The sequence below is a fragment of the Pezoporus occidentalis genome, unplaced genomic scaffold, assembly GCF_034315485.1.
Source record: "Pezoporus occidentalis ecotype Australia unplaced genomic scaffold, CSIRO_AGI_Poc_V1 ctg135, whole genome shotgun sequence".
In the NCBI taxonomy this organism is placed as follows: Eukaryota; Metazoa; Chordata; class Aves; order Psittaciformes; family Psittacidae; genus Pezoporus; species Pezoporus occidentalis.
In genome coordinates, this window is record NW_026913157.1 from 3,601,118 (window position 1) to 3,627,612 (window position 26,495).

The 26,495-nt window shown below is 39.8% G+C and overlaps 1 protein-coding gene across 4 annotated transcripts in view; it reads right to left on the minus strand.

Annotated features, from left to right (window-relative positions):
* CBFB (core-binding factor subunit beta) overlaps positions 1–25,204 on the minus strand; it is a 41,369-nt gene extending 16,165 nt beyond the window's left edge. For 2 of the 4 annotated variants that reach the window (XM_062609221.1, XM_062609222.1), the window contains exons 1-4: positions 25,024–25,200; positions 24,713–24,799; positions 20,006–20,122; positions 2,251–2,367 (exon numbers count right to left, since the gene is read on the minus strand). In XM_062609221.1, the coding sequence (XP_062465205.1) occupies positions 2,251–2,367; positions 20,006–20,122; positions 24,713–24,799; positions 25,024–25,101 (399 nt within the window). In that variant the 5' untranslated portion in view covers positions 25,102–25,200. Of the gene's footprint in view, positions 1–2,250; positions 2,368–20,005; positions 20,123–24,712; positions 24,800–25,023 lie in introns of all 4 variants that reach the window. The other 2 variants (XM_062609223.1, XM_062609224.1) reach the window with 1 other exon arrangement.
* Positions 25,205–26,495: the final 1,291 nt, after the last annotated feature.

Below are 26,495 nucleotides of genomic sequence, written 5' to 3' on the forward strand. Positions count from 1 at the left end.
AACAGGACCTCTTGTTACAAAAGACAAGTGGGTACCCCACAGGCGCTACACTGCACAGTACCAGGCCCTTACCGTATCAAAGTCAGCAGTTAGGTCAACTGCCACTGGCAATATTAAAACAGTTATAAAAAAAAAAAAAAAAAGGAAGCAAAATGACAGATAAAAAGGAAACTGAAAGAATGTAGAAGATTGCCCAAAGAAAAAGGAAACTGAAGAATGTAGAAGATTGCCCAAACGTTTACAATACTGACAAATACAAGGATGCACCTATTTTGGTGTCTCTAGTGCTTTATGAGAATGGGAATTTTTAGGTGCTACTACTGCAGCAAGTGAGACAACCAGTGACCTCCCTGCAATCACTGAGAAGCACAGATTGAAGACAAATTACAACTGCAGCTGAAGGCAAGCGTATCCCTGTAGAACCACACCATGTAATACCTCCAGCTCAGCACCCTGTACCCAAAACTCAAGCGAGCCCTGACACCTGAAAGCATGCAAACATCCCCCTCCCCTCCCCCAAAGAAAGAAAAAAAAAAAACAACCCCAAACCACTCCAAACACAACAAAACAAAAAGGCTATATAACATGTTCAGTGCACAAACACTCTCTGAATGCAATAGAAAGGAATTCTCAAGTGTAGTTAAAAAAGGATATACAGAAATTAAAATAATCCAAGAGCATGTAAAGACATTTATCAGGAAATTAAAAAAAGAAAATTGAACCCACAAGTCACCTGACTACCCTTTTTGGAAGGGTTCCCACTTTTTTCAGGAACTATCCAATTCTGAAGAAGAATGACACTATCTGCTTCTGAGAGCACATCCAAATCAGTCTCATTTCAGTCCAGAAGTTATGCGATTTAAATGTTAAGTATCAAACTTCATAGCTGGAGTTCAAGAACCTCAGCATTTATTCTGTACAATCCTCAGGGGTCTACGTCTGACCTAGCTGTGGAAGCTGTTATAGTCTAAAGGTCTTTTAATCAACAGCATCTACAGCAGTTAACTCTCCAAGGAGCACACTGGAACTTGGCTAGCTCAAAATGCCAGCACCCAGCTTTGGAAGAAGTGAACACCACAGCAAATAGCAGCATTCCAGTAAAAGCTTGGTTCTGTGGCTTTTCCCATGGATTAACAAAAGGAGGTACTGAATATTCTCAGAATAGCACAGCATACCCTCTTTTTCTAGGCATCCTGAAGAAAGCTTGCAGGGCTGTGACTATTTCACAGACACTATTTGGACACAAAGTATTTCTACTCAACCCAGAACATAGTCACAATGACATGATCTCATTAATGTGCAAGCTGGCTTCTTAAGTTAGGGAGAGGCAAGGCACCGCAAAGATTGCAGCTATGCATACCTCCATGTAAAAAAAAAAAACCAAACAACCAAAAAACCAACCTTGTATACAGACTCACTTTGGGCTTTGCCTTCATATGGTTCTAACATTTCTAAATTATCGAACTACAGAAATGAACTGCTGAGTTCACCACAAAATAGAGGTTAAAATCATTACTACACCCAATTTACTATCCACTGTGTGGAAGCTCTCACAAACCTGGTGTAGCTGGTTTTAGTATCAGTTTGGTAGCTTTGCTACAAAAATACATCTCAAAAGCTAGGATGTATCTCAAGTCTGACTAAATTTAGGAATCCTACAGCTGAGTAAGTGAACCTTACACATGTGATATGTACTTTAAGTTATTTCCTCTGTGTTTACTTTGCTCTTGTGCACGTCCACAAATTCAGCCACTAGACAGTCACTTTGGTGGCAGGAAGTAGACAGGAAACAGGTTCTCAAAAACTGCCATACCTTAACAGAGCAGAGACCACCACTATTAAATTCATCCTCCCCCATATGTAATAAAACAAAAAGCTACTTAAAAACCCCAAACACTCTAAAATAAACTGCTAAAACAGACTAGCCAGTTGAATCAGTACATATTACAGACATAGCTTTTCAAATACTTCAAGATGTACTACTCTAGCACAGGAACAGTGCTAAATCACCCACAAAGCTGTAAACTATGGATGATTCCTGCCCCTAATATTTTGATCTAACTTAAAACACCAGTTTAACTACAACCACTTATTTCTGAGCTTCTGTACTGTGAGTTCTCTTTGCAATTAGTACTCAAAGTGTACGCAGGAAACAAGCACATTAGAATGTGTGATCACTACCTGACTGTGTGTTTCCTTGCAGAGCAGAAGGATGTCTAAGGCACAGCAGCTACAGGCAGACTTTCTTACCTGCGCTCTCTCTTCATCAAATTCCAGGCAGCCCATACCATCCAGTCTCTGAAGATCTATCCAGCCTTTCCAGATTACACAAACACCATTAAGAATCATAGGTGCCTTCAAGTACACCTGAAATAAAAGCAAAACAGATGCTATAAATTTAAAAGCATTTGCACACATGCCTGCACAGTGACAATAATAATGCAAGAAGCTTCTATACATACTCTCAGAAGAATTTCCAAACCAGCTGGTAACATGAGACTCCACTTAACAGTTTCTCCTGCCTCCTTTCCAAGAACTCGTTTTAATCAAGTGAGCGCTGTAACTTTTGCCTACTGTACTGGACAGAATAAATTTAAAATGTGTTCTCATTTTAAACTGGCATGCACCAGGATTTGGTTAGAATTATGTTACTGCTTTCAGTTAAAGAAACTGTTTTGTTTGTCAGCTTAGCTCCATGTCACAAAGAAAGTGGCATGCTGCCAGTCAGGAATGATTCTTTACAGCACATTTAAATGGTTAAACCAACATATGCTTTCCTACTCCCAAGCAGCACTGGACTTTATCCCAATACATGAGCTCTTTCAGCGAAGAACAAGCACCAGTTCCAGTCCTCCTCAAATTTACCAACTAGTCAGAGTTTTGTAAAATACACCATACATACACACACCATGCTAAAATTAGGCTTCCTGTGTCTACCCTAGCATTTGCGAAAAGGCTTTTCAAGAGAAGTACCACCACATGATCAAACCCCATCTGCAGCATCAATATGTACACAGTGCCTTCAGCTGCAACAAGGAATAATGCACAAGCTTAAGGCCCTACATCTTAGATAATGGCACATGATACAGTGATTTAAAGCAGAAGTATTTCCCCTTCCAAAGACCAGAGATTAATCTCCACACAGGAAATTTAAAAAGAAGCAAATACAACAGTAAATGAGTTTGACTCCTTATATTTAATGACATCAGTCTTAAAAAAAAGAAAGAAAAAAAAAAAAGTCCACCACAGCAGAATTCTCTAAATTGTAAAGAAAAATCAACCCTCAGGAGTCATTTCAGCCTACTTGGCAAGTCAAAACCCCTCATGGAACAGAAGTCTGTCTAAGCTGAATTGACAGAGGCAAACCACACATGCAGGTCTGCACCCTCTTCACATTTAAAGACTGCCTAAGCATTCAAGACCCTATTGAGGCTTTTTAGTCTTGAGAAATGACCTAGCTAGGTAGGGGGATTTTCACACAGCACCTCCTGTAATAGTTCTAAACTCATCCCCTGGCAAATCCTCAAAGTATAATTGATGTTTAGCACTATGGTGTATTTCAAAGCGCCCGACTGTGCCAACTTGCTCCATTCCATGCTCATCAGCTAAGGTAACTCAAGCAGAAAAAGCAAAGTCTTGGAGTCACAGGAGGTACAGAAGGAACATAAGCCTTACTACCACTAAGGCTGTCCTGGTAAAACTAAGTACTGAACAACATGAAAGGCAACCCGTAAGCGGAAGAAAGGGAACAACTAACAAAAAACCAACTGACAAATATGTTATTTGCCAAAGAAAATACACATTTAATCTCCAAGCTTGATTTTTACAACTTATAACACTTCAGCATGAAGTGATGTACTCTAGAGGTTTTAATTAGTAAAAACATGCAGTAGCTTAATGATCAAGTAAGATTAAGTCAAGCGTATCTTCTTCCTATCAGCTCTCCTACTGCAGGGTCTCTACTGAGAAGCGCAGAGTCATTGTCTGTCCTTTATTCACAGACTAGCTAAGCAAGTCATCACACTTATGTCTTCTGTGATGACAGCACACTATGCAGAGCACAGACCAACCAGCCAAGAGCCTTTGCAAGCAGAGGTGTCAGAACCAGCACGAGTAAGACATGCACTACCAGGAAACCACCTCCCACAGCCCCCATTTCAAGATTATACAAAAAACATACAAAATACAACATTACTGCCTTTCAGCACCATCTTCACTCATTCATCTCACAAGAAATAAACGAAGTATGCACAGTCAATTTAATAGATGCACTGAAGCAGTTTAGAAGAGGCTGATAGAATTACTAAGTCATTCTCTAAGAAGAATGCAGAATAATTCTAAAGAAAAAAGCAGCACCGCTCAACTCTAGGTCTAAAAAGTCAAACAACCTGTATTCTAATGCTAGTTACTTTTTGAGGAAGCAAACAAGCATTTTGCTGATCTTTCTTTAAGGTTTTACCTTTCACCTAGCCTCTCCTACCCTTCTGGCCCACAACAAAAGCCCGGGGCATCAAAAGTTACATAGGACTTCCTGCAGATGACAAAAACGTAGCTGTTCAAGTTATCCAGAAGCAGAGTAATTCTTGTTTTCCCCACAAGGAATACTATGCTAACACTAACTGCTTTGTTTCAGTGGCTGTTCAGTTACCTTTAGCACTGCCACTACTACAGCACTGTATGCAAACTTCGTACCTCAGTGCAACAGCACATAGCTTAGATGGAGCTGTTGAGGGCTCAGTACTCCCAATCCAATGTTTTAAGCATCACCCGCAAGCCTGAGCGATGATCAAAATTATGTGAAAGTCTTCAGAAGTCAAGGGGAAAAAGGGGAACAAGTTAACAGAGGTGATGTGATTAGTGATGCCTACTATCTGTCCCAAGCATACTGACAAACAGCTGAGCTGCTGACAGAGCAGCTGGGGAACCCCTGGCATTCAGCCTGACCTTTACAGATAAAGTACTCTGCCCTTGTTCCTGAATCAGAGACCTGAAAGCCTCACACCATTTGGCAGGTCTTCAAAACTCAGGTAATACACAGTTTTCATCTGTGAAAGGCTGAATTCATTAGCATGATACTTGAGTTTTGAAAAATACTGCATCATCATCCAAGTTTAGTATAACTCACACTGAAACCAGACATGCATACACAGGAACTTTTCTCTCATTAAAACACGCAATAAAGCACACTGGTGCGTTTTCCTTGATTTTAGAGAAAGGAATTTAGACTCTTTTTTCCCCAGTCTCCCTTTCTGGAGAATGGAAACCACCTAAGGCTGTTGCCAAAACAGATTAACCACAAATTGCCTTCTTTTCAGATAAAAGCTTTGCTAGTTCCCTTTCAATTTCCAAACAGAATTATTAATAAATTACTGCTCTTGTCTAGGAGCTCATGATCTGTTATGGCACCTCAAAATCCAGCAAAGTCGTCTTCTAAAAACTTGTATAAGTTGCCTTAAGACAGTCACAGTAAAAAAGCAAAAGAAAAAGGCAAATTATTTCTACAATGACAACACCTTAGTATTAATGAGCTATACAGTTTGATTAGAAGTAGATAAAGGGTATCTTTGTTAAAACAACTCTTCCAAGGTTTTGTTGCTAACCCCATTTTAACTGTATTTATATAATTTTATAAATCTTACCCACACCTCTGGGTGCTTTTCATAATATCCAGAAGTCAGTCTTGGAAAACTCCAACCCTTAAGTGAAAACCACTAGAGAGCAGCAGGGAGGAGGAAGAGTTGGAAGTGAGGCAATTACCAATTTCATATTCAGTGAATGAATTTAATGCCACAGAAATAAGCATCATTATAGGAGCATATATGAGGAAAATATATTTTGTAAATCTGCTTCCTGTCAGAGTACAGTCCATCCTATAAACCAAACCAGGTACAGCTTTACTTACAGTGATGGCAGACAGCTGTATAACCAAGTTAAGCATTGTTATACATAACAATGTATATTACACAGAGTAAGTTCTCCTTAATTTTGCACCTTCATTCTCCAAACACTGGCACAGCCAAAGCTAATTAGTTTGACAGATTCTGAGACATAGGTAAAATGTCACATATTGATATCTGAAATTTTCACTAGCTTATACCAGCTGAGTTTTTGATGGGGTGGCTGTTTTACAGAAGTTTCATTTCACTTCAAACTGCATCTTCCATTTCAAACTCCTATTACAAATCAAAGTAGCATTAGATTTTTTTTAAATGAGAAAAGTAGACATGTTACTTCAATGGAATAGGCTTTTAGCGTTAGAACAAGTATTCTGCTTGTTGACTGAACAACCAGCAAGACCAAACACTTATCTCCTGACAGATTATCTGGATGGAGGATGAACAGCACCATCAACGTGAGAAGGTGCTGCATGAATATGCCAGGGTCTAAGTTGTTGAGCTGTGTTCATGTTTTCTCTGCCTGCAAGCTGGCATGGTCTCAAAGACACTCCTTCAACATCTGGTGTCTCACCTTGGATTTTATACCCTTTCAACTAGTCTGCTATTTCTTTTCATCTGCGTTTAAATCAGCAACTCACCTGCAAGTCCAACTACCTGGGATTAGCTTTGTTGTTAAAAATAGACAGGGACATGGCTCCTGTAACACCATTCGTTCATATTTTAAAAACCAAGCTTGATTTGAATATAGAAGCAGAGAACAATTCTCCATGATTAAAAAAAACAAACCAAACCAAACCTGCTCTACTTGAGCACAAGATGCAAAACCTCAGTTTCACATCCTATTTTAGTCCTCTAGTAAATCCTTATCTCACAACACCAGGGTATTTAACTGATATGCTATAGATACACTATCTGTACACTCCATCCACACATCCTGCAGTTACAGAAAATGTTCCTTCTCCCTAAAGCAACCAAGCCATTTCCTCCCTCAGAGATTGCACGCAGTCCTCACCACCCACTGACTAATGAATCAGCATGCTCATAACAGCCACTGCCACAGATGAGACCAACTTCACCCCCCCCGGAAACACCAGTCCCCAGTGAAGAAGCAGCACAGTCCCCTCCCTCCTGTTTTCATTTTCCCAGCACACAGGAGCAAAACGCATTCTTTCAGAGGAGGCTCAGCTCTGACTCAGCCTGCCTCACCACACACACATCTGCCCATTCACAGCTGCTCACACAAGCTGCCTCTCTTTTGCTTGAGCCAAGTACACACATCCCAGTTTTGATCCCACCTTCCCCTGAATCACACCCCACTTTTATATAGCTGAACAGCAGCCTCCCCAGTGACTTCACAGATAAAACACTCACCACTAAGAAAGGAACAGCTGTAAACATTTACTTCAAGCAAGAAAGATGTTAAATTGGTTAAGGCTAACATCATTTCAGCTTCTCTTGGCATGGTCCGTATCCACTGCCAAATAAAAGGAAACTACCTAATTCAAAATACCCAGAAAAGAAACTATACATTCATCCTTCTTGTTTAATAGAAATTTTAAAGGAGTATATATACACTTTCATAAACAAAATGCAGTGATCTTGCCATACAGATTTGCCATGACTTCTGAGATGTAAAGCTAAGTCAGCACCCCCCACTCCCCAAACACCAAAACTCACTTTCGTATCATTTTCAGAGAAGGGTCATTAGCCTGGGTATCGGAAAGTGGCCAGAACATCAGAAAGGCAGCAACCTTTTAAAACAAAACAAAAAACCCCACAACCTCCCCCTCCACCTCCCAAGCCCCCAAAAGCTTTTCTAAAACTTTGCAACAGAACTTATGCACTAAAATCCTTGACTACTTGGAGAACAAAATACAATAATACCTTCCCAGTGTAACAACTAAAGCTACAGCAAAAGCTGACAACTCCACACCAGACTTCAAATATTCACACATATCTGAAAAGAAACTAACAAAAAACAACTAAGTCATGGACTGAGTTTACAGCATTCATCAGGCTTTGTAAGCTCAATTCTGAAACAACTTTAGTAATACAGTTTTAACTGGGAATGGAACAGTAAATAGAAACAGTTGCAAAGAATCCCATTGAGAAAGTCACTATGAGTGAAACAGATCTTTTAGTGTTTTTAATCTTACAACAATATACACATCACTGCAAATCATAAGAGCCCAAAACTCCAACAGATTTAGATCAAACCTTCCGTTTCATGCCTCAAAGCATACTACTGTTCTCCCCTGAAACACAGAATGTTTCGTAAGTTACTGAAAACTACATCTTGACACAGCCTCTACTATGTCAAAATGAGGTTTTATTAAAATTTGAACTTTATACTATGCTGTAAAAATATAAAGGAAATGATGCTTCCTGACCAAGAGTCTTTCCTGAACAGCTGTACTTGGATGCCCCAGCTGTGGCTTTCAAGATGATTTAAGTTTCTCAAGGGTAGCACCTATGTCACAAGTGTATCACTCCACTGATGACAGGCCCTTGCTGGTTGGGTGTGGCACTGCCAGGATGGTGCTGGACACCAGGCTGGACACAGGAGACACTACAGAGGCCACTGCTCCTCTGCTTCTGACCTAGTCCCTCCCTGGAAGCTCCTCCTTCCTTTCTGTCATCGCACAAAGACACTGCACTTTCAAGTTTAGACTACGTAATTTGGAGAGGCTGGTAACATCACAAATGATACGGCTTGCTGTAGCGCAAATATTTTTTGGAAAAAGCCCTTTTCAATTTGTCAGTTTTCTTCATTCCTCTGTGCTACTTACACATGCCATAACACCAAAAAAAACGCAACCAGAAACAGACCAAAAAACAACTACCCAGGCATTAGTTTTCACAGAACACAAGAATTTCTGGAAAGAAAGTTTAACAGTCAAAATTTAACAGGGTTACTCTTTATTTCATCAGCTATGACAAAGGTCGACGCAAGCAAACCCAGAGATATTAATAAAACAGTATTGCTTGCTAAGAATCTTGATCCAGACTATTACACTTGGAGAAAAAAGAAGTTCCAGATACAGTCTTTCATACCACAATGTTTTCAGGTTAGAAAAAGCAGCAGAAATACAAATTCACTGACTCCAAGGAAAAAAGCATCTTGAAGAATTTGCTGAAATACAGAAAAAAAAACCCACCCTGCATTGCTAACAGCTTGTACTAGAATCTTAATAGCAACAAGTAAAGACAGCTGAGCACAGGACTAAAATTTAACTCTTATTTGCAGGGGTTTGCTGTATATAAGCAGTTAAAATTATTAAAGATTTTAAACCGCTGTGTTTTTCCTCCCTTTATTATTCTGCTACTTTTGCTGCTAGTCTGTAAGTAAAGCTGCACGTATAATTTAATTTCTCAGAAAGATCTTTGATTTAGTGGGACCCTTATAAAAATACTGTACCTGCCAGGCTCAGGACTCAGGAGTCAGAGAAGTACAATTTGCTGCCTTTTTTTTTTTTTTTTTAAGTTTTAAACTCTTAGAGATATTTCTTCCCCCCCTTATGGAAACCTATCAACTTAAACACACCTAGATATAGGTGGTAATGTCAAAGGTGATTCAAGATACAGCTTGAAATATTAGCTAAAGGCATTTCACAGCAAAGAAAAAAAATCTCAAACAACTTCTGCAGTTAAGTTCTATTCAAGAGCACCAACATCATAAAAAATCTATTTTAGCTCTCTAATTACAGCAGAAGGTGGTTTGATAACAAGTGATAGCATTCCCTTTGTGTAATCCCAGATGAAAGAATGCCCTCCAATTCACAACTAGAAGACCATCTCAGGAAATACTTGCTACAATTTCCAACTTCACAGCAAAACCTCATGGTCCGGTAGTACGCACTGTGGCCTATTTTTAAGTATGCTTATACAAGTCACCTATTTTTACTACAAGTATCACTAAAGTTTTAGAAAATGCTACTTAAAATTTAGATGCAACAGATCCATTTTCACAATTCTAAGTAATAAAAACATCCCTGTATGGACTCACATGAAAAATACCTTCGTAAGTAGTACCAGAGCTGTGACACACACACACACACACCCCCCTCCCCCCTGAGTGCATTCTGTAGCACTGAAATACTACAGTGACAGTTGGTCTCTAAAACATCAAAGAAAGAACAGCCGAAGAATCTTCTTTCTTTAGTGAAGAGACAGAATTTAATTCACTTTGAGAAAACCTGATATTCTCACGGTTTTCTGGTGGTTGGTTGGTAGGTTTTTCTTGTGTAGTTAGTTCAACTACGTAATCATGACTCCTTTTCACAAGCAGATTTACGTTTCATTAAATTATGCAGGTTACTATTTCAGTTAACTAAAAAACAAGTCTATAACCAAGAACAGATATAAAGCATTAAGTAGGTCAGAGTAAACGCAATTTAAATCTGTGAAGACTACAGGATTTTATTCCTGGATTAAGAATAGTCAGTACTTCTGTTTAGAAGCTAGCAAAGAAAAATTCTAAAATGCTACTGCACAGAAATTTTATTCATCATTTAATAACACAGTCCACAGTTCATAGTTCCAAAATACTGGAATTGCAATTGCAGAAAACATTCAGTACACTTGATCAAAACGACCAAAATAATCCCAGTACAAAGCAAAGAGTGGCTTCTTGTTACAGCAGTGTTACTACAAAACGTAGTTGCCTCCCAGCATTAAACACGTCTCAGGCTGTAACTCACTCCATTTGCCTTCAAAAAGACAAAACCAACTATGCAGCTGTAATTGAGAAACAACAAAAATGCAATGAGCGCAATATAAGGATAACCTGAAAGGCAAAAACATGCTAGGGTTTTCCCCTATGAAGCTTTACAAGGTCTTTTATCAGTACATCTTTACCACTAGATTTCTGCATCAGAAGTGATGGCTGGAATTTAAATCTACCCTCCTGAAATGGCACACATCAAAAAAGACCAAATTTTTCTTTCAACATTTAAAAAGAGCAATGTTTTTGCCGCTAAACATTGCCAGGAGGCTTCTGTTGGTTTCCTGTTGCAAGTATAAATGCATGTAACCAACAAATGCCTACGCTCATCAAACCAGTTAACCGGGACAATACACACAGATTTCTGCCACATTAACAAAGTATATTTTCCAGATAGAAATTTCAAAATTGGTTAGGAAATTAGGTCTTTTCAAGCTTTCAGGAAATAGCACAGCAAAAAGGAGTTGTAACTACAAACTCCAACAGACAGAAAGAGAAGTTTATCTGAAACATATCATTTACACACCATGATACCTTTGTGCAAATAAAAGATTAAACCTGAAAATTTGAGAGGCACAATGCAAGTATACTAAACTAGAAAATACCATATTTTGACAACATGGACAAGCAACTAAAAAAACATCCAGGAACTGACCTTTTCTTGCCAGAAAGGCAAGAAAAGTTGTCTCTTCTGCCCCTTGAGCACCATGACAGCCTCACTCTTTCCCCTTAAGCAGGATTCAAGTCTAGAAAACTGGCATGAACATTTATTTAACAAGCAGTGCCAATACAAGTTAATAATTGTCTTTTGTACACCATAGAAACTACAAAACTTTCATCACCCAGTAAAAATTCATAGTTGTCTGTCACAATTATTCTGTAGAAAACTATCAGCTTCTGCACAGCAATGGCTGGGAATTTCCTTTATCAGAGCGATTAGCACTTTCAGATATATGTTTAATACCAATTTCTCCAAACAACAAAATCCTGACCAAAAAAACCCACCCCAAAACAACAAAACAGCACAACACAAAAATAAACAGTCGGAAAGACATTGAATAATACAAATACAGCTTTGGTTAGCCAAAATGCAACAACAATTCTCCCAGCACAAGACCAGAGAAGGACAGAACCAACACTGTATGATCTGAAGGAGAGGTGACCAATTTAAATCCTTATGCACTATCTATTTTTATTCTCTGTAAACCAGCTACTGATTTTCTTCCTAGTTTAAAAAACGTATAGCTGACACAAGTTACACTTCCTCAAAAGTCTGGTTCTCAAGTTCTACATACCAGAGTAGAGCTTGAGGGGAAAACAAACAAAACAAACAAAAAAACCCAACCAACTTCAAACTGCTTCTGTGAATGCTTTGTCTGGAAAGTACCATCCTGTATGTTTCATGTCTGTTGTGAAACGTGCTGAAGTGGTAAGAAACATCAGCTTTCCGGTCTGCTGTAACTAAAATCCTCATGGTTTCTGCATCGAAAACCCACCAGGTGAGCAGGTTGTTCAAGCACATTGCAGGGTACTGTACTCTGATTCCCCTAGCTGGCATATGGACAAGAGATTATTGCCCACTCTCCCCAACCCAAGTGAAAATTCTTGCCATCAATATATTTAAAAAAATAAAAACAATGGAAAAAAACAGAGAAGCATGCAAGTTTAATAGAAATTCCCAGATGCTTTTTAGTAGCATGAAAAAAAATTACATACTATAGTTGTTTGTCTAGATGCCTTCCTGGCTTGGTTTTCCTATTCTTAAGCATTGTACTAGTTTCCCAAAAAGAGAAGAAGGTCCAATATTGCCTCTACTGAAGAATATAAGCTTCCCCTCCTCTCTTTTCTTTTTTTCCCAAGAATACACTCGTCAAAAAGAAGCTAAAAAATTCTTCTTGTCACCTCCAGCCTCCTCTGTGGGGCAATACTGGCTACTCCTCAACTGCCGCCAAGAGACAATTCATCAGGACATAAAAGCCCCCATCAAGTTTCCAATCTGCTTTCTTCCCTAAATTTCTGACCTGCTGAAGTATATGACAGGCAACATTTGCCCTCAGTCACTGTATTTCAATTGAAAATTACATGTTTAATGACCCTTACTGTAAAAATTATGCCAGTTTTAAGAACTTTTGTCACCTTCCATTGGTTTTATGTTCTGTATTTATGCTGAGATGAACAGATAAAACAAATTGCATACCCAGAAGTCCCACATCATAGAGCTGCTGCCTGCAACTCTCCAAGCAAAGTATCTTACATAGAGAAAGAACGCAGAAGTTCTGCATAGGCTCCTCAAGCAGCTACAATTTGGATCTCATATTCCAGTCTAGACATTGCTGTAACAGAAATTATATAGGCTTTCTGCTTAGATAAAATATCTGCAGCATCAGCTATTCCCCAAAATCATCTTCCTAGAATAGCAGTCTTGTGCAAGAGTTTTTTTGGCATATTATTGTCACAGTACATGTTTCACCCAGGCCAACCTGTTAAATATCAAATTATGCAAGCCAATTAGCTCATTTTGTTACTTGTGCTTCGGACAACAAATCCTGAAGAAGCATTTCATTAACTTTGCAAAAAAATGACAGTTTCTTGTAATAAATGCTTCAGCATCTTATTTTTTTTTAATATGAAACATTGAGTGATTTTCATGAAGAAACAGACATCCTCAACAGTGATGCTCTTACTTTCCTCATTCATTTATAAGAAGAGCAGAGAAGCATAATGTTAACAACTTTGCTTAGTAAGTGGAGACCAGTAAGGAAACAAGGGGATTCAACAATCCAAATGTCTGGATAACTTCCAGTATCTATGCTGCAGAGATGTCAAGTACTGCTTTCATCCACACAGCACTGCCCTTATATAAAGCCGGCTCCCAAATGCGGTATTTAGCTCACTAACTCTGGCTTTGTTCCTCTTCTCGGAAACTTCAGGATGAGCATTCTATGATACTATGATGGTATGAGCAAGTTTAAAGCCCCATCTACAGAACTCCAATGAATGCGTTTTAAAAAGCTCAACGTAATATGACTGAATAACCGCTCTACAACATTAATAAAAGCTAATCAAAAGCAGGTTTACCAATGGCAAACCATAAGTACTTCAGACAGGGCTGATAGGCAGGCATTAAAAACAGCAGAGTTGTGCTATAAGTATTGTTCAAACTCAGTTTCAAAATTGCATCATCGTGGCACACACTGTAATGCATGAACAAGGCTGCACGCAGTAACAAAAGTACCTGGAGAAGGGGAGGAGTGAGAGGATTACAGGGAAAAGGTTGTGGATATTTGTCATATGAGAGATGCTTGGTGTGACTCGCACTCTGGTGACAGAAGGCAACCTGTGATAAATCACTCTTCAGCAACGATTGTCCAAATCTCAAGACAGTGACTGCTTGCCAGCAGAGGACAACATGTACCTAGCCACCTACAACCTCTAAAGATTTCTCTTCCCAAAATCCAACTTCCCAGCTCTTAATAGTATTTAAACTGGATGCATCGCCCAGTCCTCAGAGGAAGTGAGGAAAGATACACTTATGACTACCCTGCTTCAAATGGAGTTTCAATTAAATATCTCTCCTCTGTGCAACAGCAGGTCATAATGAATAACACCTCAAAGTATCTAGGCAAAACAAGAAAGTTTCACTTTCCTCTGAAACAGGAACATAAAGTAATGAAGTATCTGGAAAACAAGAAAAAAGAAACAAGAAACCGAGCAGACTACTAAATAAAATGACTCTTTTGCACAACAGTAATAAAATACAGAATTACAAGCAGCTACAGAAAAGTAGTATTTTACACAAACCATATAGATGATCCTGGAAGAAAACTGACTGAAGGGACCACCAAGGCAGGTGGATTCTCCTCTTTGAACAAGTCTTTCCAGAACTCCCACCACACCACTCCAAGAAAATAATTAAGCTGTTCAGCCAGGCTGGGTACAAACGGAATACGAGGCCAGGCCCATTCATCTGCTACGCAAATAACTGCACACCAACTTTGTTACTTAAGCCGTACAGAAAAAGCCTAAGGGAGACAAAAAGGAAAGACAGGGATGTGGCAGCACCACTTCACTTGGCTCAAGCAGGCAAAGACACCTTGAAGGCCAGAGTACACAGTTCAGCAGATGGTTTGCCTTCACTGACCACCAGCTGCTCTTCACAGAAGAATCTCTCCCAGCTACCACAATGTTCTGGGGCTGTGCAGTCATCAGGCAGACCCAAGTAAGAGGATACTCCACATTCCTGAAGCAAGATGAAACTAAACCACTAGGACTTCTGTATCATTCTGCTAGCACGAAGGGAGAGAACAGCAGGTGAACGTGATAAAAATCTGATCCCAAAATATCATTATCCTGACCCACCTGCGCATTAAGGGACTAGCTAAAAATCAGTTGAGGACTGCACATAGCTACCCAACAAGCCTCAACTCAACTTCAAATCTGGAAGAGAAACTCCTTATGTGCAGGACAACTCCTCCTGCAAAACAAAATGTTCTTACCAGATGCCCTTCCATGTCCGTCTTAAGAGACAATCCACAAACATTGCCAAGATACCCCTTAAAGGTTGACATTTGCTAGTTTTTCAACTAAGTTACATCCCCTATGCCTCCACCACCTACAAATAACTCCGTGAACTTCTGTTAGGTAATGCCTAACTCTGAGCTGTGGCACTGTTTCCTGAACAGCTTTAAAGACAGACCTTCATAATTTGAAGGAGCATTAAATTACTACAGACAAATAAAATGATGAAGTCTTGATAACTGTTAAGACCACATGAATTTCATGGCAAAGATCATTTGCCCTATGTTGTGGCACATCACAGAATGATCTTTAATTAATATTATGGCTCTGGCATGCTTTTTTGCTTTTTTTTCCTAAATCCCTAACACCACTGATCTGGAAAAAAATTAAATCCAAATCCTTTATGTCCAGAGATACAACAGATTGCAGAAAACACACACAAATAACTGCTAACTCTGAGAACATTTTAAATGGTGACAGTGCAAAAACCCCAAATACAGGTAGAGTGAAATTATGGAAGGATAATATAGAAGACGAATTCTACTAAGGAATCTTGCTCTTTAGCACTATAGTGAGAGTAAAATGGGTGATGAAGCTGTAAATCTGCTTCCCAGACACCCATACCCTATTTTTAAAAGGAAGCATACCTAAAGCAAAAAGAAAGCTTCTACTCCAACTTCATTCAAATGACAGTGTTTCATGTAACACTGGTGGGGACCACAGAAAGTAAAGAAAATAAAACTTCTGAATCAATACAGATTAGCACTAATACTCAGATATTTCTCATAAATTAAACCTCATTTTCCAATAAAATTCCACTGCATACATGTTTGACTGGAAACTGCATTTGCTGAGAAAAATGAAGCAGCCAAAACACCAATCCAATCATCTAAGAAAATTTATTGATAAGGTCACCAAAAAAAAAAAAAAAGCTGATTTAGGACAAGCCGTATCTATCAAATCTCTAGTGAGAAAAGAGGACACAAGTGGAAAATTGGTGCTGTTGGCTGCCATTTAAATACAGTTTTTATTCAAATACCATTCAAGCACCTTTATCATTACATTTCTGTAACTGCCGTAACATCTGCAGCACAGAGATTTCTCAGGTTTTTTGGACTCATTCAAGCACCTAACGCTAAATTACAGCAAAATATAATTTCCTAGTTCCAACAAAAAACTGCACAAGTAGAAACTCAGCTTCTTTGGGACGAAAGCTGAAGTCTGGAAATCTTTGATTATGGCTGGAATATTTCCAGTGAGTAGAAATCCTTGCTACATCACACATGTGGCATACCAGGCACCCCAAATCAATTTCAATCGTGTCTGATGTACTTTCCTCCGGAGTTGTGGCATTCACAGCATATTATACTGAAATAAGCCTGTGTTGAAGAGCCTGGTTTATGAGCAGCTGCACTGAACAGCAGACAGGAAGCTAAGCTGCATTAGAAGCGAGATGGAGAACAGTATTATAAATGGGAGGGGAAGTAAAACAACTTCACACACTTCATCAGCGTAATGACTGGTATTTAAACAATAAAAAAAGAATATCTGAGAAAGGAATACCTTCCTTTCAGGTAAGAAACATGACAGCTGTATTAACACCTCAACAAATGAAAACTGGGACATGTTATCTTACTGCATGAAGTACACAAAATGAACCGTGCAAAGAAAGCTGATCACTCAGTTCTCAACGAAACAAGGAGACTTCCAATAAAATCAAATTTTGAGAAGCGCTGAAGGCCACACACACAGTTCAGCCTGAAATTCGTATAGTATCAGCATAAAACTGAAGTAAAAAGTCAAGAACTTCATTAAGCACAGTAAAAACCAGTCTCAGTTATTAACAATATCAGAGAACCAAGGTGAAAATAAAGCTCTCCATTTCATTCCAGGGTTCAATTATGGGATACTTCAGGCAATATGAATTTAACATTATCTATTCATTTGATCTTAAAAAAAAAAAACAAACAAACAAGAAAACCCACCAAAAAAAAACAACAACCAACAAACAAGAAAACCCAACCAACAACTCACTCAACAAACAATCAAAAAAAAGCTTAAAAACATTACAAACTGGACATTAGCAGACAACAAAGGATCAGGAAGCCTTGATATGGTTTGGATATCCAGACAAAGGACATACACTGAGTTTGATGCACCCTGCACACACCCCCAGTCACAACAAAATATAACATTCTATCATTTTTACACATCTAGAGACCTGGTTTTAGTTCTGCTTTTTCTTTTGCCATGACATAAAAATTGCTCAAAGACAATTAAACTTACTACAGGTCAAAGATATCAATGAACGTTGAAATTGTCCCCCCAGAAAAAAAGTTAAGCTTGATTTTAAAGCGAGCTGAAACATTCTCTTGAATTAATGAACATAGGTTACCCACTAGAGGCCTACCCACCCACTGTGAACATCAAATGCATCAAATTAAAAGACAAATTAAGCATACGAAAACCCCCTTAAGAAATACCAGAACGAGAAACCTCAAGCCTGCAAAGCAGTATTCACAAAATCCTGACTTTTACATAGATTCACAAGGGTGTGCCTCTTCCCACAATTCAATCACTTTGAGAAGCAGTTCTAACAGATGCCACATTGGTAGCTTTGTCAATTTTTGTACAAAACTGCTTAGGCACAACAGTGACATACTTCAACTCTAGATAAACTATTTTGAGCCATTATTTGCTCAGCCAAACACTGAATCAGAATTCCAGAACAAAAATATTCTAGGGTTGTGAATTTTATCTACATTCTAGATCTCAGACTAATGCTTAAAATAATAATTGACAGCTCCCTCCATAGATTTTTTTTTTTTAATTCATATAATAAAAACATGCCTTGCTGGTTTAAATCCAGTAATGAACAAACACACATTATGTGCTGCTTCACCAATCAACACCAATGAAACAACGTTGCACAGAGCTACAAAAATCACACTGTGTTAAGGGACAGCTGAAGCCTATGAAGGAAATTCTTAATAAAGCCAAACACCAAAAATCCACGGAATACGAAATCTGAGGACAATTCATATGAAACAACTGTTTCTATTGATAACATAAGAAACACACTCTCACCCTGCTTACTCCTCCTCTGAAGCTCTAGGAATAGCTTACTCCCCGGCAAGTTTAATTCTGCGCAGAGGAAGCCTGCATTCATATGCGATTGACACTAGTAAAGTTTAATTACAATGGTGAATTTGTGATTTCTTCACTCTGGTGCATAACACTGCTCCCAGTTACTAGTTTGTCACCTCGAGCCTCATTCTGATAAATTCTTCTAAACATTTTAGCAAAGCACTCTAGAATTTACTGTAAACACACATAAAACACAGAGTGGCATTCATTGGTGAGGCTTATGTTCTATTTTAATACACAGCATATCTACCATGCTCTTACATGATTGAGACAACACAAGAAAATGTATGAAGTAGCTTCAGTACTTTGAGAATTCATTCAGAGAAAACAAAGTCTAAAAAATCATAGGAGTAAATAAAATTAGTTTCGCACTGGCAAGGAGAGAGACTTCAGTTTTCTTATACAAGAAAAATTCCTCATTCAATTGTGGGCCAGAATCAATATTTTTCAGTTAGAGACAGATTCAATTCAGTTTCCCCAGCAAAGCAGTCAGTACCCAGCACAGCCAACTTCACTCCTTATCCCCCAGTTTGTCAAACTTCTGCAAGCCTCACAGGAATAAATGGAAAACATTTTTTTTTCCAAAAAAGCTCATTAACTTGAATTCCAAATGCCATAACTGCCCTCAGGATTTTTTTTTCTTCCAATCAACTTTTCCCACTATAGGAAATATTTATCTTCCACCTAGAAGCATTTAAAAGACCCAATATGCCATTAAACCTGAATATGCTTCAAATATTTTCTGCAGCCCAGTAGGTTTGGTAGCATTAGCTGTTACTTGTTACAAGAGGGGGTAAAATTTTTTTTGTAAAAGCAAGAATTCTGTGGTCTATTAAAAATCTTTAAATAAAAAATTATACAGAAATTAGCCTGAAACAGGCTGTGGGGCCTTAACTGCTGAACCAAACCTGCTGGGGTCTGCAGAAAGTCTCCTACTGAATTCAGCGATCTTTGATCAGTCCCAAAGTATCTACAGCAGCACAGATAAAAGACAGCATCTACTTTTTAAAGATATGTTTTTCCTGTAGAACAAAAGCAGCTGCAAGTGATTTCAGTAACTTTATTCTGATGAGACTAAGCAAGCTTTCTGGCTTTAAATCTAATACAGCTTCACAGGTAACCATCACTGTCATCAGGGAATTCTAGCTTTCGATACTGATCTATGGGACAACCACCTTAGGAAAAAGAATAATAATTCAGAAATCAATTCTGAAAGCGATGCTGCTTCTATGTTATAGCTCACAGTGAAACTGAGAAAGAAAACGCTTCATTACATTAAGCAACATGGTGAATGCTTGCTGTAGCTACTGGCAACTTAAGACCCAAGTAAGTACCCTACTCAAAGTGCAAATTTTTATGAGTCTACCACAATTCATTGTCAAAAGTCTAATTCCTGGACTGTTTCTGAAGCACCTACTCAACACCAAATTTAAGCTGTTCCCCAAAATTTTGTTGCAGCATGACCACAGAAATAAAGTTCCGTTCTTCAAAATAATAAAAAGCTACCAGGACTCCCCATGTGCTTCCCTCCAGAAATATTAACATGCTCTAAAGCAAACCAATACCAGATTTTACCCAGCTTTTGCTTGTACTCATGAGACTACCTTCATGCACTGAGGTGTGAAACATTAGTAATTTTGGATCATGCATGTGGTCCATACTAATAAGATCATGAGTACAACACAGACATGTCTTTCAGTCATAACAATTTCCTTCTTACCTTGCCTCCTTCTCTTTCAAAGTCGACATAATCCCGGGTTGGTGTCTGTCGCTGCTCCCCCTGCCAGCTGGCCGGAAAAAACTGGAGAGACAGATTGGTTCCTGTGGCCACAAAAGCCTTTTAGAAAAATCAATACAAACAGGATCAGGGAGCAAGACATTACATAAATTATGCAGGCAGTCATTTATTTTTACATCAGTTTGTGTCTTAAGCCAGGCAGCACAGAGAATACTTAGAGTCAAAAACATGCACTCATCATTTTTCTTAAATATTAAGTTACAAACATCTGATTCCATTTTGACAACATTTGCCATTGGCTGCTTTCAATATAAAATAAAACACAGAATCAATACTTCTTTCAACTCAGTTTTGCTGACATTAGAATCTGTCCTTTCAGTTCTATCTGGATACCCTGCCCCAACTTAGTCCCTGCAATACTAAAAATTGCCCATGCTTTTCAAAGAGCCTGCGTATCAATAAAAGTACCACTGAAGGAAAATGAACTCCTGAGACCTGTTACATGGGACAACTCTTTTTGAAAAGAAAGGACTTTTTCCCTTCATAATCTACCTGTACCTATGTAAGCACTTAACTGAAATGTAAATATTCCTATTTTGTCATCTACAGGCAAGCAGCATCAATATACAGCTCAATTAAACTTCATAGGATGAAGCACTCTTGCCACATTAGGACACCAGTGATATCCGAATCAGCAGATGCTGTGTTAGTGAGACAAGGCAACCAAAGGAATTCTCAGCTGCAGCCCTTTGTAAAATCATTAAAGGGACTGACTTAACCATATTAGAAACATAAACTGCTTTCAAGTAAGTAATTTTCTACGGTATCAAATGAAAGTAAGATTCAGTTTTCTTTTATTTATTTGTAATCCTAACTCCAAGCCATGAAGAGTATGTAAGTTTCTAGACATTATTTCAATTAAAAAAAAAAATAAATTTCTGCAAGTAGAAGTCAGGTTCACAGTATTTATACCCTTCTCTGGCACACACAGTTATGTCCTCTTAAGCATGTGAATACTCAAGCATGCTCCCTGAATATAACTCTGTTTGAAATCCCAGGGTTAAATGTAATTTCTTGCAACCAAATAACTGCACTGATTACCATGATTGCTTTGATTTAAATGGTCATTAACCTAGAATACAGTTTTTCTTAAAAGCTGTATGAATCCTGCTCTAATAGTTGGAATCTCCTGACAAGCACATTCTTTTCAAGCAACCCTGAATCAGTAACTTTCTGGTGTAACTATACTGCTACATACAACACAACAGCTCTACGCTATTTAAGATAGTTCCGGTCACATACTGCAATGCTGCCTCTCATAGGATTAATACCTCCCATTTTGAAAATAGAAGAATTTTGACTTTTTGCCCTCCACGTAGGGAGACTAATGCTCTGCAATCAGGTTCCCTTCCAGATGATCCTTAAAGGCAGATTTCTTTTTTTTTCCCCCAATCTCCTGTTAAGCACATTCTCAATGTCATTAAAGTTGTCCAATCATTCCTAGTAATATTGGGGGGAGAGGGGAATATTGTATTGGTACATTAGCATTTGTTTGCCCTACACAATACAAAACCAAGCATTTCAATCATTGTTAATAGAAGCTTCATCGAGGATAAGCGCGCACAAATAGGAAGCATCAGAACTGCGAGACCACAGACGGTCAGCATCAGGCTGACTAGCTTGGATTATCCCTTTGCTTTTCTAAGTGATTCTATTTACATATCAACAAAGAAGTTATACCTATACCTACCTCCGAATGTTTTTGACTCTTATGTCATCACCACTTAGCCTGTTCAAGAACTACCTTCCCACCTCCAACTTCAGCAAATACACATTTATACTCCTTAACTCATAAGGTTTAAAATGCCCAGCAGTGAGATCTTGGAGTGCAAAGCAGCTGATCACTGCAGCCCTCTGAACCGCTCCGGTTTCTTCAGGCCCCAAGGGTACTGTACTTGCTTTCTGAGAAACCAAGCAAAACTGTGAAGTGTCAATGCCTCCCTGCTTCCACCCCCCCCAACTCGTGCTAGAGAAAAACATGGGAAAAATATCAGAGAACAAAAGTATACAAATTCCCACATCCCCATGGAGTCATGCAGGCAACATTTAAGCCACAGACTATCTAAAAAGCTACGTAGAGATTTATTCTCTGCATTTTTGAAGCCTGTTCCCTGTTTTTGAACAGATAAAACCATCCACTTAAAATGCCCAAGTTCTTCTCAAATCAAAACCCTGGATCGATACCAAAAAACTTGAGAACAGTCTTGCTAGTAACCATACAGGACTACCCCAAACCCAACAATTTCATCCTAGTACCAAGCAAATTAAAAAAAAAAAAAATAGATAAATAATTTTTAAAAAATTATTACATCACAAGTTTGGGCTTAAGCCTGAAAGTAAGAAAAATTACAGTTTTCTCTACTGAGACTTTTAAAGCTCAGTCTGAAATGCTATCATACACATATGCCTCACATTTTGCAAAATCCTGATCAGGTAGTACAAGGGTGATCTAACGCTTATACAGGCAACATAGATATACTAGTACGTTCCATACAAGAAGCTAGTTAGGAAGTCTCCCAAAACAAACTGGACATGTAAGTTATTTTTAGGTTATCAAAGCAATACCAGCAAGCCTGAAATCTTACTTAAAATTTCTCAGTAATACTGGTAATCATTTTCTTTATTCAGTCGTTATTTGACAGAAGCAGCCAACAACCTACTGGTGGTTCTATATTAACCTAAGCTGTTCTCTGCATTTTTTTTGCTGCTTGAAAATATGTTAAGGTCATCTGCAAAGGCTCCCTTTGGAGATAAAAGAATAAATCCTTGATGTCTGGAAAAACCATTCAAGACTGAAAAAAGTAAAATAGCTAGCTCTTTTTTAACATTAGTCATTACACACATTACATTTCTTAATAAACCTGACTACTTGTGCCCTGTTCACAAACCAAAACCAGATGTTTCAGATCAAGAAATTGAGATGCTGTTTTATAATTAAGTAGAAGTAAAAATACACAGAATAGGCATTGCTTCTAAGGGATGAAGTTCTGGCTAAGAAAGACGGCAGCAAGTACAGAGGTGAAGCTACAGTGATTTCCCATTTATATTAAGTAACTACGTAAGCCTGCATTAGAAACCTCGATTATAACCTACATGTCCATTAATTTATTTTTTAGAGAAGGACTAAGTAACTATGTAAGAATGCATAAGAAACCTCGATTATAACCTACATGTCTATTTATTTATTTTTTAGGGAAGGACTAGGATATACCACGCAATTTCACCTCCTCATGAACTTTAAATGCTAGCGAACGACGTTTTCCTTACCTACCTGTTGTTTCCCTGGTGACTTTTCAAAGGAAGCAAACATGCATAATGAAAATGAACGTGTAAAAAAAAGAAAAAAAAAAGTAGTAAAATTAAGAGACATACTACAGGGGCCTCCTTGCAAAATAGTATCACAGGTTCTAAAACCACAGTCTAAGATTCAGCTAAAAATAAATTTACCCAGTAAAGGGTAAGCATGTACTTGAGTGTATATCCTTTTATTCACAAATGCAATGAACAAGATTAGTCGCAGTAACTGGTATTCAATTGTATTTGCTGGGATGTACTAAGAATAATTTTATTGTGCATACGAGTAATTCCATCATGCACTATACCACATGAAATAAAAGAGTCATCATAAACCAAACCTGGTGAACGTAGACATTATTTTCTATGAAAAGGGAATTTTACCTTGTCTTTGATTATATACTATAAATGAGAGGCTACTTCTTCATTTTATGAACACCAAACAGCTCAGAACTTAACAATGCTATGAGATACTGATTCTACAGAAGTAACACCTATCAGAAATCAAACCAGGAAATAACTAGTCAGTTCTTGACTACTCTAGCCCATACTTTATCTCACTTAATTGGGAAGAAGGGAGCAGTCTGCCACTAACCTCAGTGAATGAGAGATATGGGACTAAGCTTGCAAGCTTCAAAGCCTAATTTAAAAGCTTTTGACTTTTTTAAGGTCCCTTCCAACCCAAACTATTCTATGATTCCATGATTTAGTTCACAAGCACATCATACAGCCCAGTCGAGACTTTTAACTACACTCTCCTGAACAATTGTATGCATTTCTGAAAGCTAGTTTCTGGGGAAATAAAATAAAAAAAAAAAGGGGGGGGGGGGAGGAAGAGTACCGGGGACCTGAATATTGAAATAAGCAGGTTACGACTGTAACACGCGCAGGCAGCACCGCCAGCTCGCACTGGCGGGTGGCTAAGAGATGTTCCTCACCTGCCCATCACCTCCCTTTAACCCCCCAACCACATTTTTACTGCTGATGACACGTTCCAGAGAAAAGAGTTCTCTTCCAAAGGGGAAATAAATGCTGCTTTTTAACGAAAACCTCCTTTCCCTCGCCTTCTGAAGGGCGGCAGATATGAATTTGCCTTTTCCTCAAGGAAAACTTTTAAGCGCGCGCACCGACCACCGTCGCCTCCCGTCGCTCCCTGCACTTCAGGTCGGGCTCTGAGAAGCGTTCCCCCCCTCCAAGGCTCTCTGCAACTCTTCATTTAGAATTCCACCCGAGGGGTGGAGCGGACGAGACCAGCTGCCGGGCACCGGGACGGCCGCTTCCCGCCCGCGGCTGCCCGGCCCCGCCGGGCCCCGAGAAGAGCTCGGCGCCACTTACGATCTCGGAGCGGCCGTCGCGGCAGGCGTTCTGGAAGCGGGCCTGCCTCTCCTCGTGCGGCCGGTCTCTGAAGCCGGTATATTTAATCTGCGGAGGACAGGGCGCGCAATCAGGAGGGGCCAATCGCGGCGATAAGGGCGCAGCGGAGTGCACAGACTGCGGCTCGCCGGGCCCGGCTCCCCGCTGAGGTAAGGCAAGGAGATGGGGAGCGCGGAGCTCCCCTGGACCCTCCGCCGAAACTTTCGCGGAGGGCAAGGAGGGAAGGGATGGGGGGGGGGGGGGCGGTGTATGTACGCTCGCCGCCGCCTCACCTCACACTCTCGGCTCAGCTTCCTGAAGAACTCCTCGTTCTCGAACTTGCTCCGCTGATCGGGGACAACCCGCGGCATCGTGGTGGGGCCGCCGGCTTCCCGCCCGCCCTCCCTGCGCTATCCCAGCCCCAGCGCTCGCCTCGCCCTTTGTTAGCCCCCCCCCTCAGCCTCCTCCTTCTCCTCTTCCCTCCTCCCGCCACCGAAGCTCGCGCTGCCGCCGCCCCCCGACTTCCTCCCCTACTCGTAAACTCCGTCTCAACAGCCGCACCATTCACAACTCCAGCGACAGCGCCGCGCATGCGCCGCCCCGCGCCGCCCTCCGAGGCGGGAAGCGGGGAGATGGGTGAGTCAATGCCCCCCCCCCTCACCCTGAGGCGGGCCGTGACTCACCCCCTGGGGCTGAGGGGAGCCGGGGGGGTGTCGCTCTTCTTCTGCTCTCCTCCGTGTTCACAGGGCTTGTCTCGATGGTTTCCGGCTTCCTGCTCCGGGGGGAGCTGCCTCAGAAGCATGGAATCGGTTGGGTTGGAAATGACTCTTCATTTTCCAGCATGGTTGGGTCTGTGATTCCATGATGGCCTGGCTCGGCTCAAAGGGCAATCGCAGCACCCACCACTGCCGGAGGTGCCCTGTCTTGCGGCGGTCCCCAGCCCGTCCATCCTGGGGTGTGCATCAGTCCCTTTGGCAGGACAATGCAGGAGCAGCAGGGACCCACAGCCCAGGCCTGTTCCTTCCTTAGGGGAGCAGAAGCACCACACATCCAGGGGGACAGCAGGGCTGGCCTGAAAACTTGGTGTCAGCCCAGAGCAAAACACCCAGCGCTTTGCTTCACCAGGGCTTGCAAAGTTCACTTATCTGCATGCTAAAAACACAGCACCAAGACAGCAGACTCAACTCTTGATTCTTCATCTTCACAAATAGGCATTTTACAGCTGACTCAGCCAAAGAACACAGCAAGACATGCATACCTCAGTTACTTTCTTCCTACAACCACTCCTCCAGGTTTCTCACAGCTCAGGAGCATCGTAAGGATAGCTGCACATGCCAAAAACTAGCTGGGTATTACGATACCTATTGCCAATGTAAAAAAAAAAATATATATATTGCAGCATAGTAGATCTTTGATAAAGAAATGAGGTTTTCTAATCTCTCAGTATTACAATCTTAACTTTGAACATACTCATGTAAATTGGAAGAGGGCAATGCTAAGGTTAGCCAGAAGGCATGACTTGAATCCAGTATGAGCAAGTTAAAAATAATAAGGGTATTGTCTGATCGCTTAACTGATTGCATACATACTTCATAAAAAATAATTTTTTTTTCCCCCTAAATGTACAAAATATGCTATGAGAAGTTTAGCTAATTTCTGATCAATAGAACCTGGCAGATTTAGGCGATAGCACTGTATGTGTTTAAGCTGTATCTCATGATTTTTGATGTATTACTAATGCAGATCCATGTGTAAATTCAGAAGT